This window comes from Asparagus officinalis, chromosome 1 (assembly GCF_001876935.1).
Source record: "Asparagus officinalis chromosome 1, Aspof.V1, whole genome shotgun sequence".
In the NCBI taxonomy this organism is placed as follows: Eukaryota; Viridiplantae; Streptophyta; class Magnoliopsida; order Asparagales; family Asparagaceae; genus Asparagus; species Asparagus officinalis.
This window is the reverse complement of record NC_033794.1, coordinates 60,056,591-60,072,365: the sequence shown is the minus strand read 5'-3', so window position 1 is coordinate 60,072,365 and position 15,775 is coordinate 60,056,591. Positions and strand designations below refer to the sequence as shown.

Sequence of the window (15,775 nt, the reverse complement as noted above, 5' to 3'; positions counted from 1 at the left end):
AATTTACAACACGAGCATAGGTACGTCGAGCGAAATAATCCAAATAAGGAAACCCTCATGTATATACCTTGTATCTCAAGTTGTAAATCCCTAAACACTAAACCCGAGGTTCTAGTACAGGAAACAATAATAAAAGAAATACAACTAATCTCAGAGCATAAATACAGTTCCATGTCATAGCTTATATGAGCATCATGTTATAACTTACATGTATGTTATATTATAATCTACATAAGTGTCATGTCATAAACTCCTGTGAGAAAGTCATATATAGGGTTAAGAAATATGTCCGATATAGGAACTAAATACCGTGGTTTCCAAACACATGGAATAAGTGGCAAATGTCCAACACGAGGATTGAAATGGATTATAGTCCAACACGAGGACTTCTATGGATTATAGTCCAACACGAGGACTGTGTAACTGTGAAAAGTATACGCAGACAGATATACATAATCTAAACTTGCACGCATCTCGGTGTACATGTCTAAACTTATGTCAAAAGTCAACCCACATGTACAGATAAGTCATTAACATGATAAGCTAGGGTCAGGTTATCGAGGCGACCCTAAAAAACAACTCAAACAGATCAAGAATCTGTAAAACAGCTCATCAGTCGACTAATGTGTCGACTGATGACGTCAGTCGACTCATATGTCGACTGATAAGGCTCAGGCATCACAGCCTCAGCTCACCAGTTGACTGACCAGTCGACTGAGAAGCTGAGAAAACAAAATCAGCCCATCAGTCGACTGATGGCTGAAAATTTGCCCGTCGGTTGACTGATCAGTCGACCGATAAGCTGCAGAAACTCTGCATAGGTTATTTTTCACCTAAACTTTGATCCAAACTCATCTCCATCAATCCCAAGCATGAATTATACTGATATCAATATATTTGCACTAAACTGGAATGAAAGATCACATATAAACATTTATCAAAAATCCTTAAACACATAAAAACATATTTAATATGTTTTGAAATCAATAAATCATGAAATAACTCTTGTCAAACGTTTTTCAGATCTAGATCTCTTTAGTAAAACATTGTTGGTCTTTTTGTAAACTGAGATGCTCAATACCTCACCTCATATGCCATAAAGATTTGTTCTTTGTACTAAAAATACGTTTTTGGCTAAATCAAAACTCATTAAAGTCAATAAATTCGTGTAAAAACAAAAGGTGCAGAGTTGGGCGAGATGTTACTCGCCTCTGGGTGATGAACAACTCCTAAGTCTGAGAGAGTGTGGATCCCCTTGCTGCAATGTGAAGATTTCGCCGAAAATCCTCCAAGTTCTTCCCCAAATCACCAAGAGCAAGGCTAGGGTTTGAGATAGGGGAGAGGGGGCTAGGGTTTTCTCAGTTCTGAAGGTAAGGGGGGGTGATTTCGGGTGAGAGGGGATATATACGAACAGTTAAACCTGACCCAAACCCGAACCAAAATCAAAACAGACCCGAAACCTGAAAACTGGAAATCAGCGTATCAGTCGACTGATGTGTCGACCTATACAGTCAGTCGACTGATGTGTCGACTGATCTGGAAAAATTTTGTTTTTGTGCATGTTTTTCTTATTTGCAAAACCAACGCACAAAACTCTACACTCATACTCTCATATCATCTCAAATAACTTGTTATCATGTACATCTATGACCTCAAGCTATTTATCATAAAAGAATTATTTATTTACTAATAATTCACATATATTTATATAAAAATTTACGGGGTTCTACATTCTTCCCCCCTTAGAAAAATTTCGTCCTCAAAATTCGGAAACTATATGCATCTCACCACATGAACTTCCAAACAAACATATAGAGATATTTATACTTAACGATCTAAAATGGTAATATTCCTGCTCAACCCTAATCTGGTGGAACTAGTACATCGGGTGAAAAATCCAAACAAGGAACCCCCCATATATATACCATGTGTTCCGAAAGATTAAGAATTAAGCGAGAATATTCTCATTCTAGTGTTAAATGTAAATATAACCAAATGTATAAATATCATATAAGATACACATCATAAACAAAAAAAATTAAATTTACCTGTTCAAACAGGTGTGGATAGTAGTGACGCAAATCCTCTTCGCGCTCCCAAGAAATCTCCTCAATGCCTCCTCGGTTCCACTGAACTTTCACCAATGGAATTACCTTGTTTCTAAGTCTCTTGTCCTCTCTGGCAAGAATACGAATTGGTATCTCGACAGTAGTCAAATCCCCCTGAAGCTCAATCTCTAGTGCATCCAATACTCGCTGCTGCTCCTCATCATGCAAGTGTTTCTTGAGCATAGAAACATGAAATACATTGTGTATACTAGACATCGATGCTGAAAGATCTAGTCTGTATGACACAACTCCAATGTGCTCCAAAATCTGGAATGGTCCAATATATCTCGGCGCAAGCTTCCCCCGTCATCTGAATCGCTGCACGCCCTTCATAGGCGATACCTTCAACATAACTGAATCTCTAACCTAAAACTCCAAGGGTCTTCACCTCTTATCTGCATAGCTCTTCTGCCGACTCTGAGCTGCTAGAATCCTCTCTCTGATCAAGGCTATCTTCTCAGTAGTCTGCCTCACCAGCTCTTATCCAAGCATCAAGCTGTCCTCTGGCTCGGCCCAACATATCGGTGACCTACAAGGTCTCCCGTACAATGCCTCATACGGGGCCATCCCGATCGTCGCTTGATAACTATTGTTATAAGCGAACTCTATCAATGGAATGTGATCCTCCTAGCTCCCTTGAAAGGCAATGACACAAGCCCGCAACATGTCTTCCAACACCTGATTCACTCTCTCTGTCTGACCATCCGTCTGTGGGTGGAAAACTCTGCTGAATGATAATCTGCTACCAAAAGAGTCCTGAAAACTCCTCCAAAAGTGCGAAGAGAACACTGAACCTCGATCCGATACAATCGTGTCTGGAACTCCATAAAGTCGAACTATCTCCCGGATAAATATCCTCGCATATGCCTCGGCAGTATAGGTAGTCCTCACTGGAATGAAATGTGCCGACTTCGTCAACCGATCCACAATCACCCAAACAGAATCATTCCCCTTCTTCGACTTCGGCAACCCTACAATGAAAATGGGCCGACTTCGTCAACCGGTCCACAATCACCCAAACTGAATCATTCCCCTTCTTCGACTTCGGCAACCCTACAATGAAGTCCATAGAAATGTCTGCCCACTTCCACTCTGGAATGGGTAGAGGTTGAAGTGTCCCTACCGGTCTCTGATGCTCCGCCTTCACCTGCTGACAGGTAAAACATCTAGCCACATAGTCTGCAATCTCTCTACGCATACCGCTCCACCAGAAATGTCTCTTCAAGTCCTTGTACATCTTGGTGGTTCCTGGATGCACTGTGTACCGAGTAATAACCAATCTACCCTTCATCCGTAGACCTCCATCAGCTCCAATGGTCCAATCAGTCTTAGGCTCTTTGGAAATCTCCTCCTTTCGGATTTGAATCCAAGAGTCTCCCAACTGAGCTCTGACAACTCTGTAACTCCAAGATGGCTGCACTGTCACAGCTCCCAAAAATGCATTGGTTCCTCCAATCTTGGGTCTAAAATCAAACTGGCTAAGAGTGATAAGATCCCGATGTAGTGAACACCTCAAAGCTGAAATCCGAGATCGACGCTTCCTGCTTAATGCATCTGCCACGACGTTCGCCTTCCCCGGATGATACTGGATCGCGAACTCGTAGTCCTTAATAAACTCAACCCACCTCCGCTATCTCTGATTAAGTTCCTTTTGGGAAAAGAGGTACTTCAGACTCTGATGGTCTGTGAATAACTCAAACTGCACCCCATATAGGTAGTGCCTCCAAGACTTCAGTGCAAATACCACTGCTGCCAACTCTAAATCGTGAGTGGGATAGTTCTGCTCATGCACCCTTAACTGTCGTGAGATATAAGCTACTACCCTCTGAGTCTGCATCAATACGCCACCTAAGCCTGCCAACGATGCATCTGTATATACGACGAATGTCCTGTCGCTGCTCGGAATAGTCAAAACCGGCGATGTAGTCAACTTAGCCTTTAAAATATCAAAGGCCTTCTGACACTCCATGCTCCATACGAACTGTACACCCTTCTTCGTAAGGTGTGTAATCGGCGCCGAAATCTTCGAGAAGTCCTGAATGAACTTCCTGTAATACCCAGCTAAACCCAAAAAGCTGCGAATCTCTGTCACCGTCTTCGGTGGCTCCCAATCAAGAACTGCCATGACCTTTGCCGGGTCCACTGCTATGCCCTCTCTACTGATGATATGGCCAAGAAATCTGACTTCTGAAAGCCAAAATTCGCACTTGCTGAACTTGGCATACAGCTGATGCTCCCGCAGAGTCCTCAACGCTATCCGTAGATGCTCCTCGTGATCTGCCTCCGATCTCGAGTAAATGAGAATATCATCGATGAAAACAATCACAAATTGATCTAAGAAGGGACGAAAAACCCGGTTCATCAAATCCATGAATACCGCGGGTGCATTAGTCAACCCAAATGGCATGACCAAGAACTCAAAAGATCCATATCTAGTAAGAAAGGCGGTCTTGGGAATATCCATCTCCCGAACCCGCAACTGATGAGAGCCAGAACGAAGATCAATCTTCGAGAAATACTGCGCACCCTGCAACTGGTCAAACAAGTCATCAATCCTAGGTAGTGGGTACCTATTCCGGATAGTGACCTTGTTCAACTCTCTATAATCTATGCATAATCTCATACTACCGTCCTTCTTCTTCACGAAGAGGACCGGCGCGCCCCACGGAATGACTCCGACGAATAAAACCCTGAGCTAATAACTCGTCCAACTGGGTCTGAAGCTCCCTCATCTCAGCTGGTGCCATACGATAGGGTGCGCGGGATATCGGGGCTGTGCCAGGCTGCAACTCAATACAAAACTCCACCTCTCTCACCGAGGTAATCCAGGTATGTCCTGAAAGACATCCTGATACTCTGAGACAACTCTAGTCTCCAATAACTCAGCACCCTGATCCCGTCGCATCACCTCCTCGATGTACGCCAAAAATGACTCCGCAAATAGGTTGCCCTGATAGGTCTCTACAATCATCTCGGACCCATCGGACGCTCACAACTTGACTGTCTTCGCAAAGCAGTCAATACTAATATGATAGGAAGACAACCAATCCATACCAAGGATGACATCGAACTCGAACATATGCAACACTATCAAATTAACTATGAACTCCGACTCGTCTAAACTGATGGTACACCTCCTACAAACGCTCTCCAGAAGTGATACCTCACCTAAAGGGGTGGAAACAGATAAAGGGGTGTCTAGAGGCTGAGCTACGAGCTGGAGTCTAGCCATAAATGCATGCGATATGAAGGAATGCGAAGCTCCCGAATCGAAAAGGATACGGGCTGGAAAGGAATTCACAAAGAACGTACCCTCCACTACGGCTCTGCTAGCTCCATGATCACGTGAAACTACTGCATAAACCCTGCCTGTGACTGAAGACTACTCTGCTACTGGAGATGGAGAATATGAGACAATCTGCCCCTGAGGAACCTCCTGAACTGCTTGAACCTGTCCCTTAGTCCTCTGAGCTGCTGGCGGTGCCTCGAGTCTGTTCTGCTGGCCTTGATTTCTGCCCTGCTGGCGCTGCTGCTGGTTCGGACCCTTGCCCTGCTAGGCTCCTGCTGGTGCACTACGACATTCCAATGCCTTGTGCCTGACCTTGTGACAGTTAAAACAAGATCCCTAGAACTTGCGCTGCTGATGCGCTCTCTGATCCTGCTGGGGTCCCCTTTTATAAGGGCCCTGATGCTGCTGCTACTGTCCAGAAAAAGATCTCTTGTTCTTGTCTTTGTCACCACTCTGCACTGCCTTGCCCTTCCCTTCCTTATCCTTCTGAAACATGCTAGTCTCAATCTCCTGAGAAGTGGCGGCCTCAGCTACCTCCCTAACTGAATAGAACCTCCTCGATACGAGGTACCGTCGGAGATTTGGGCGAAGCCCTGCTAAGAACATCTGAGCCTGACGCTCTCCTATCTGCCACATGCCCATGAAATGTAGCAACTCCATGAATCGGCTCTCAAAATCTGCCACTGACATGTCCCCCTGAGTCAATCGGGACAACTCGAGCCCCTTCCCAGTCCGTGCTGCAGAAGAAATGTACTGCCCATCAAAGAAGTATATAAAGTCCTCCTAGGCGAGGGTCATCCTCTGCTCCGGGGTAAACTGAAGTCGGTACCATCTCCCGATATCTCCCTTCAGACTGTAGGCTGCCAACCTCTGCTTCTGAACTGAATCCACACTGAGTATGTCAAGTATGTTGCTCACATCCTCCTTCCACTTATGGGCTACAAGGGGGTCTGGTGATCCCTGAAACTCTGGTGCCCTCATCTTCTGGTATCTCTCTACCATACGGAGCCAAGCCTCCTGCTCCGTGGCTCTATCTGGGACTGCTAGAGGAATGGCTGCGGGTGTGATCCCTGGGGATCTCTCTCTGATAGGAACGGCAGGTATCCCCTGTTGCTGAGCTACCGGTGGTGATGGTGTCCGTGGTGTTATATGAGTCGTCACCAACTCCCCAATGGCTGTCATCCGGGCAATAAGAGGAGCCATGATGTCTACAAAATACTGAGGAGCTTGCTGTGGCTCAGGTGGAGTCTGCTGAGGCTCAGATTGATCTGGCTGCTGCTCAGAGGGAGTCTGCTGTGACTCTGCCTACCCAGCTCTCCGAGTACGAGGCCTACCACGTCCTGCCATCTCTCTGATCATAAGAAAAATAAGGTTTCATGAGTCAAAATGGACCTCTATAAATAGCGTATTATAATACAATTTTCACAACATATAGTATTTGCACAAATACTTTGAACTTATACAAAAATAGTTGTCATAAAAAAATTCTCAAATTTTGAGATATACGCATATATCGTCCTCACTCATACTAGGAAATCCTTACGGACTCTATACATGAATCCTAGGAAACTCTATCCTAGCTCCACGACTCGACACAGGATGATCCTAAGGATACTGGAACCTGGCTCTGATACCAACTGTGACACCCCTGGGTTCACACAAGGGTGTAGTCCAAGGTGAAACCAAGAATGTCAAACCTGCTATGCACCACACCGTGCAATAACATGTTTCACCATCATAATTAATATCTATCTAGTAGAGTCAACAATAGGTGTAGGTACAAAAGCAAGTAAAAGATAGTACAAGAAGTAACTGATGAAGTGAAAGTAATCCCATTAATATCTCATCATCCAACATACAGAAATACATAGTCAATATCCGAATAGATAACTGAAATACTCAACAAGTCTCAAATAAAAATATCCGACAAGATGGAAATAAGGCACACAACCTTTACAACTTCTAGAATAAGATTATCAAATGTCTAACAAAACTACAGTGGAGCTCCAAAATAAAACATAGCTAAAATAGACAGCTGAACACTAAAGTGTGTCGCCATCAACCTGCGACTCTCCGGGCTCCTGGCTCGTTACCTGAAAGGGGGAGGGACAATGAGCGTCAAAGCGCTAGCGAGTAACATCACAACCAACCCCAAGGGCACAGGGCTCGTTGTATAAGAAAATACAGTTAATACATAATAGATCTAAAATCATCGATCTTACTAAAGAAGATTTTAGTATTTAGAAATTTACAACACGAGCATAGGTACGTCGACCAAAATAATCCAAACAAGGAAACCCTTATGTATATACCTTGTATCTCAAGTTGTAAATCCCTAAACACTAAACCCGAGGTTCTAGTACAGGAAACAATAATAAAAGAAATACAACTAATCTCAGAACATAAATACATTGCCATGTCATAGCTTATATGAGCATCATGTTATAACTTACATGTATGTCATATTATAATCTACATAAGTGCCATGTCATAGCTTATATGAGCATCATGTTATAACTTACATGTATGTCATATTATAATCTACATAAGTGTCATGTCATAAACTCCTGTGAGAAAGTCATATACAGGGTTAAGAAATATGTTCGATACAGGAACTAAATACTGTGGTTTCCAAACACATGGAATAAGTGGCAAATGTCCAACACGAGGACTGAAATGGATTATAGTCCAACACGAGGACTTCTATGGATTATAGTCCAACACGAGGACTGTATAACTGTGAAAAGTATATGCAGACAGATATACATAATCTAAACTTGCACTTATCTCGGTGTACATGTCTAAACTGGTGTCAAAAGTTAACCTACATGTATAGATAAGTCATTAACATGATTAGCTAGGGTCAGGTTATCGAGGCGACCCTGAAAAACAACTCAAACAGATCAAGAATCTGTAAAACAGCTCATCAGTCGACTAATATGTCGACTGATGACGTCAGTCGACTCATATGTCGACTGATAAGGCTCAGGCATCACAGCCTCAGCTCACCAGTCGACTGACCAGTCGACTGAGAAGCTGAGAAAACAAAATCAGCCCGTCAGTCGACTGATCAGTCAACTGATGGCTGAAAATTTGCCCGTCGGTCGACTGATCAGTCGACCGATAAGCTGCAGAAACTCTGCACAGGTTATTTTTCACCCAAACTTTGATCCAAACTCATCTCCATCAATCCCAAGCATGAATAATACTGATATCAATATATTTGCACTAAACTGGAATGAAAGATCACATATAAACATTTATCAAAAATCCTTAAACACATAAAAACATGTTTAATACGTTTTGAAATCAATAAATCATGAAATAACTCTTGTCAAACGTTTTTCAGATCTAGATCTCTTTAGTAAAACATTGTTGGTCTTTTATAAACTAAGATGCTCAATACCTCACCTCATATGCCATAAAGATTTATTCTTTGTACTAAAAATACGTTTTTGGATAAATCAAAACTCATTAAAGTCAATAAATTCGGGTAAAAACAAATGGGGCAGAGTTGGGCGAGATGTTACTCGCCTCTGGGTGATGAACAACTCCTAGGTCTGAGAGAGTGTGGATCCCCTTGCTGCAATGTGAAGATTTCGCCGAAAATCCTCCAAGTTCTTCCCCAAATTACCAAGAGCAAGGCTAGGGTTTGAGATAGGGGAGAGTGGGCTAGGGTTTTCTCAGTTCTGAAGGTGAGGGGGGGTGATTTCGGGTGAGAGGGAATATATACGAACAGTTAAAGCCGACCCAAACCTGAACCAAAATCAAAACAGACCCGAAACCTAAAAACTGGAAATCAGCGTATCAGTCGACTGATGTGTCGACCGATACAGTCAGTCGACTGATGTGTTGACCGATACAGTCAGTCGACTGATGTGTCGACTTCTGGAAAAATTTTGTTTTTGTGCATGTTTTACTTATTTGCAAAACCAACGCACAAAACTCTACACCCATACTCTCATATCATCTCAAATAACTTGTTATCATGTACATCTATGACCTCAAGCTATTTATCATAAAAGAATTATTTATTTACTAATAATTCACATATATTTATATAAAAATTTACGGGGTTCTACAATGTAGTCCTCTGACCGATTCGTGTAGCGATATTAGATGCATGTAGAGAATTTGTGAACAGTCAGTTATCCGGTAATATGAGCGTTGACTTTGTGTAAGATGTAGAGCAGTGAGAATTTAGGATGGCTAGTACTCGACCCAGTTATAGTGTGCAGTTAGCCTTTTGATTATCATGTTTTACAGTGTTTTCGCATGTTGATTTTGTTAGTTTTCCAGTTACGTCCTTTTGTCATTTCTGTTATCGTGTCGTTTTCCGCTTAGGTTTTCGTTCGCTCTATTTGTTTTGTGGGATCTTGTCGTGTGCCATACACGCTAACGTACACCTATTTTCTCTGGTGTGCGTCAGACTTAGAGGAAGAATAGGTTCAGCTTGGAGATGTGCCAGAGCCAGGAAGTTCTTAGCAGGAGTGCCTAGAAGATAGAGTTGAAGAATAGGCCGAAGTTCAGTATCTTATCTTATTTGATGATCCTAGTTGTTTTTGTAGTCTCGTCCTTTCTATTTCTGTCGAACAATGTATTTTATATTTCTTCAGCATTCATTTATTCAGATATGTATAAGGGCATGTTGACACGAATATTATGTCTTGGATGATATTCACTTGTGATATGGATTATTTTATTCTGTGTTGTTCATTATATTCTCGCTATTGTGATCGAGGACTCGTGACTTTGCATTGTATTTATTTCTAGACGCTTAGCATATTAAGTTGAGGAGAAATGTTTTTTATTTATTCTCCTTCATCTAATATGTCGCGGGCTTGCTCCCGTTCTGATTCCCGGGTATTTTGAGAAGTGTGGCGTGACAGTCGACTAGATAACTTTTTAAACCACCTTTCAACTGATTCTCAAAGGCTTTTGATTACAAGTTAACAATATGGGAGAACCAGACTTGAATGTTCTCTTGTCTTATAGGATTTAGCATTTATGTGGCTAGCATCATAACTATTACTCTATTGAGACAAGAGAGAAATTAAATTTGGTAGACAAATAAAACCAATGAGATCTTGAGCCTGAAATTGGATGCATTACATATCCAATTATTATTTTCTTTTCTTGTGTGATATTCTTTAATGGTGTAGGATACTAGAACTTGCATTGAATCTCTTCAAGGCCACAAATAACTTTTGTATGCATAAAAGGTAATTGAGGCACATTTTTGTTTATAGTCCACTTTAGCCAAACAGCCTACCATGCACTATTGTTCCTTTTGATTAGCCCCTTTGAGCCAATGAGCCTAATTTTTATTGATTTAACCCACATATGTAACCTTCAAAACCCAATTGTATTCCTTACTCATTCCCTAAGCTAGTGGAGCATAATTTATGATATAACGGGTTATGTGAGTAATGAGGTATAAGCTTGGGAGTGTGAAAGTAGGTGTTTGCTTTCTTTTCATAATTCTTTCCAAAAAAACTTATTCAATTAAAAAAAAAAGATGAATAAAGTGTCCTCTTTATGGTGCATGTAATTATTGGTGTCAAAAGAATTCATTATGGCATACTAACACTATAAGAAATTACATCTTTAACGAAGGGATTTCCCTTCGTTAAAGAGCTGAAAACCTTCGTTATTGTATGATAACGACGGGGAAAAATCCCTTCGTCACTCGTCGTTGAAGCCCTCTTCGCTAAAGGGTCACGAAGGGATATACTACCCGTCGTTACAGAGTCTATAATGACGGAACATATTACCATCATTAATATTTATGACGGTAATTATCACCGTCGTTACCATCAGTAACGGGGATATTTTCCCATCGTTACCATCAGTGACGGGATATTTTCCCGTCGTTACCATCAGTGATGGGATATTTTCCCGTCGTTACCATTAGTTACGGGGATATTTTCCCATCATTGAAGACTAATTAATGACGGTTGGATACCATCATAAACGTCCACATAATGGGTAATTAGTAACCCATCAACGACGGTGCTTTCCCTTCGTTCATGAATAAAATACGGTTTATAAAACCGTCATTGTAGACTACAAATTTATAATATACATTAATAATAAATTTTCCACTCATAGGCAACTATCATATTATTCTCAACCAGACACTAAGATTCACAACAAAAACATATTAAAAATACCCAATAATGAATAAGAGGTAAAATAAAAATTCCATTCATTAATAACATCAATAAATAAAATTCCACCATCCTCAAATATTCAATACTAATAATAAGAGTTAATATCCTAATTGTTCCAAAGAAAAATACATGAAACTATCTAAAACAAATTAAAATAAAAGTTTGGGGAAGACACATCTCTGACACCTCTAATCATCGTCAAAAGAAGACTCGAGCTACCCCCTCCTAATCTTGCATGGATAGCCTAAAAAATTAAAAAAAAATCACATAATTAAGAAATATCAATTAAGCAAATATTATCTTATTAAGTAAAAAATCACATTTTTTTAGTGAAAGTAGTCAATCATAAAAGTATATAAGAGATTTTACAAAAAATAATTACCTAGTCCTGCACATGTTCTCGAGTTTGAGGAGTCAATGAAGGTGATTGCCTAAAAAAAAGTTCTTGCATAGCTTTCACTTGTGACTCCAACTCAGACATCCTTTATTGTTGTTGCTCCTGCTCATCTAAGTGTTGTTGAAGTATCTGGTTCTTTCTCTTTTCTTCTATAACCCGTGCTTCCAGATCAGATCGACTAGGGAGAGGTCCTCTCAAATCTTTCAAAGTAGTCCCACCACCAAATACAGTAATGTGACTATGAGATTGCTTCCCCCAGATTTTCTCAACTATCTCAATGTCAGAAAGTGAAGGGTTTGCTTGTTTGACTTGAACAATTTCATCCTATAAAAATTAAATTCATATGTTAGTACTATATAATGCATCATTATCAAACTTAAACACATATTCTACTTACATATTTATCTTGATCCCCATTTTCTAGTGTTTCATTAGCTTTCTTTCGAGTTTCATGAAACATTTTTGCCACATCAGGTGGATTTCCTTACTTGCCACCCTTATTCAAATATTAAATAAAAATGAGTACAACATCAAACTAAAAAACAAAGTAGTTATAAATAAATAAGAAATTAGTTTTGAATGTATACCAATTCCCACGCAATTTGTCTAAAGGATTTGCTGCCCGTGTGGTGGAGCATCTTTCGTTTGCCTCTGTTAAGTGTATTTTGTTGGCTTGCTTTCTATACATCAAGATTAAAAGATAATTTCAACAATCCAACAATATACATGGAACAAAATTAATAAAATTAGGAGATTAATACCTAAAATTTTGAAGAAAAATAATATTCCTTAACTAGCCAATCTCAGTCATCAACACTCACTTCTGTAGGTTTATTTCTAAGTGCAACTTGCAATAAATTTTCTTTCACATATTTCCTGTGCATGTCACCACGCCACTTATTCCACAAATCGCGCAAGTGTCTCATTACTAACTCTCTCTTTTGCTCCATGTCCTCAGCATCAAATTTATCCTATATCAAATTTGAATCAAAATTTAATTTATAAGAATTAAAAACCAATTGCAAAAAATTAATTTTCAATGTACCTTAATGGATGCCCACATATGATCTTTATTTTATTGTGGTATTTTGGCCTAATTCTCAACAGCTACTGGGCAAATAGTTCTATCACGAATAATAATTCCAAGATATCGTGAAAATTCTGGCTCAATAGCTCTATTATAATAAAAAGTAATGATCTTTTTCTCCCCATGTGACAAATTATTCAACTTTAGACACTTATTATTACCACGAGGTGGATTTTTCTTCTTATGAGAATTATCAGCTGCATACATCATATCATATGTTAGAAACAAGATATAGGTAAAAAAATTTGATAAAAATATTACTTCTTGTAATTAATAAAGAATATACCTTCTTGTCGAGATTCATTTAGTATTACATCATCACTTTGCACTCGATGATTATTTGATTCTGCAAAAAATTGGGCAATTATTAATCCAATCATAAAAAATAAATTGAAAGATAAAAAAGAAATAATAATAAATTTTAAGTCTCATCACCTGCAGAATCATCATTCTCTTCATTGTTAGTATTTGCACTTCTCCTGCGATTTTGTGCAAAATTCTCCTCTTTAAAGTTTTCTGAATCAGCACTAAAATTTGTACCCATATTTTGATCTTGTATTGGATTTTGAATATTCAAGTTCTTGTCATGACTAGTACGGAGTTGTTCCCTTTTTAATGAATTTTCTGCAAGTGCTTGAAGTCGCTTCCTAATTAATGACCTGGGTGCTAGAAATTGTGCCCTTTTGCTTTAGGAAGTGACTTCTTGTGTTTTCATTTTGCTGCTATGAATAGGAATTTAAGTATCATACACTATGTATAAAACAAATGTCAAAAGAGAAATGAATAAAAGAAAAAGAAATCCCTAAGGACAAGCATAATAATAAATACATAATACACTAATGTAGAAGCACTTGCTGCAATGTCAAAGCCACATCCAAAATATGAAGAAAAGAACATCATATGTCTAAAAAAGGAATAGTTATAGTGAAGATACAACTTAAAATTTATCTCAATAACACAATATATTTGTGTTCTATTCTTTAATTAAAGCGTTCTAATTCTCTGCTTGAGTCTTTTTCCTCTTTTTTGAAGTTGAGACCGAATTTACAATAATTAGATCAATATCATTCCTTCTCAAATTGATATAATCATCTTCCAATGACGTTGATGCAATAGCCTGAGCATCAAATGATTCATCTTGCAAATAAGCTTCAACTCCATCGTCTGTTATCTCACAATCATCTGTATATAGTGGCATATCATAAGAATCACGAGGTTGTGCTTTAAGAACTACATGCCAACCTTCATTGGCAATATCCTCAACATAAAAAACTTGTGATGCTTGGCCAGCAAGTATAAAGTGGTCATTCGTCTTTAGCAAGTGTCGGCAGTTAATACTGATAAATCCATATTTGTCTTCTTTCAAAGCGGTCCCTTTTCCTTTGCCGTGCACATCCCACCATTTACAACGAAATAGAACAACCTTTCTTCTACCAGGATACTCTAATTCGACAACTTCAACCAAAGCACCATAATAATCTATATCTCCACCATCACCAGCATCACCAACAACTGCAACCCCACTATTTTGAGTTGACAAACAATTATCTCGACTTTCTATATGAAATCGATGTCCATTTATGACAAATCCAGTAAAACTTTTAACAATCTTACTTGGACCACGAGATAGTGAAACTAAGTCATCATCTTCTCGATAACTCTGATAAACCTAAACAAAACCAAAATATGATCAAGTCATGGAACATGTAATAAAATGAACCAATCAAGATATTTAAAAAATAAGGCAAGATATATACGTACTAGAGCTTGGAACCACTCGATAAAGTTCTTATCCCAATCTTTATCATCATAGTGATTTGTGGGTTCTCTCACGAATTCATTGTAGTCCCTATATTAAAATATCATAAATATGATTAACGTTGACTAACTATAGTAAATTTATTAGTAGAATCTTAAACTTTAGTGACTTACTCAATGTGTGGTTGCACTTCATCACAGTTCTTTAGAACATAAATATGAGCTTGCAACCACTCACGTTCATCAAGGTAGCGGGTGGTGGCAGCACCCAATGCCCGCCCACTATGTCTGAAAATAGATAGTTGTGCTTCATTACATTCTCTATTGTCATCTTCATAATTTCTTTCAAGGCGATTAAACTTTGTCTCAAAGCCTTTTAGATATCTTGAGCAAAAAGTCATGCATTCATCTACTATATATCATTCACCAATTGACCCTTCTGAACGTGCCCTATTTCTGATATATGACTTATAAGTATAAAGCTGACGCTCCACTGGGTACATCCATCGAAATCGAACAGGCCCTCCAAGTATGGCTTCAGATGCTAAATGAACTACTAAATGCAGCATAACATCAAAAATTGAAGGTGGAAAAATCTTCTCAAGCTTACATAACATAAGTGGAATCTGCTCATCAATTTGCTTAAGTTCATTCATCCTTAATGTCTTGGCACATAATATAGTGAAGAATATGGAAAGTTCAATAATTGGTTCACACACTTTTGCATGAAGAAGGCCACGAATCGATACAGGAATCAAGCGCTGCAAAAGAATGTGACAGTCATGACTCTTTAACCCCAAAATCTTACGCTCTTTAAGGTTTACACATTGAGAAATATTGGATGAAAATCCATCTGGAACTTTTAACTCCTTTAGAAATCGACAAAATTTGCTTTGCTCTTCTTGGGATAAAGTATAACAAGCTGCTGGCATCACAAGTTTATCTCCTCTCTGGATTGGATGT

The 15,775-nt window shown here is 39.3% G+C and overlaps 1 protein-coding gene across 6 annotated transcripts; it reads right to left on the bottom strand.

Moving 5' to 3' along the window:
* Window positions 11,664-13,713, bottom strand: LOC109842615. 6 transcript variants are annotated; one of them, XR_002247333.1, is made up of 7 exons: window positions 13,490-13,543; window positions 13,341-13,400; window positions 13,013-13,251; window positions 12,555-12,938; window positions 12,365-12,463; window positions 11,953-12,291; window positions 11,664-11,814 (listed from the first exon to the last, which is right to left on the bottom strand). XR_002247333.1 is itself a non-coding variant. In XM_020411469.1 (4 exons), the coding sequence occupies exons 1-3, from the start codon at window positions 13,596-13,598 to the stop codon at window positions 13,061-13,063; spliced, it is 360 nt and encodes a 119-aa protein (XP_020267058.1). In that variant the 5' UTR covers window positions 13,599-13,713; the 3' UTR covers window positions 12,602-12,647; window positions 12,729-13,060. The 6 variants fall into 6 exon arrangements, 2 of the variants coding, with proteins under 2 accessions (XP_020267058.1, XP_020267061.1); XR_002247332.1 differs by having other exon boundaries at window positions 12,555-13,251; window positions 13,490-13,545; XR_002247334.1 differs by lacking the exon at window positions 13,013-13,251 and having other exon boundaries at window positions 11,665-11,814; window positions 13,490-13,536.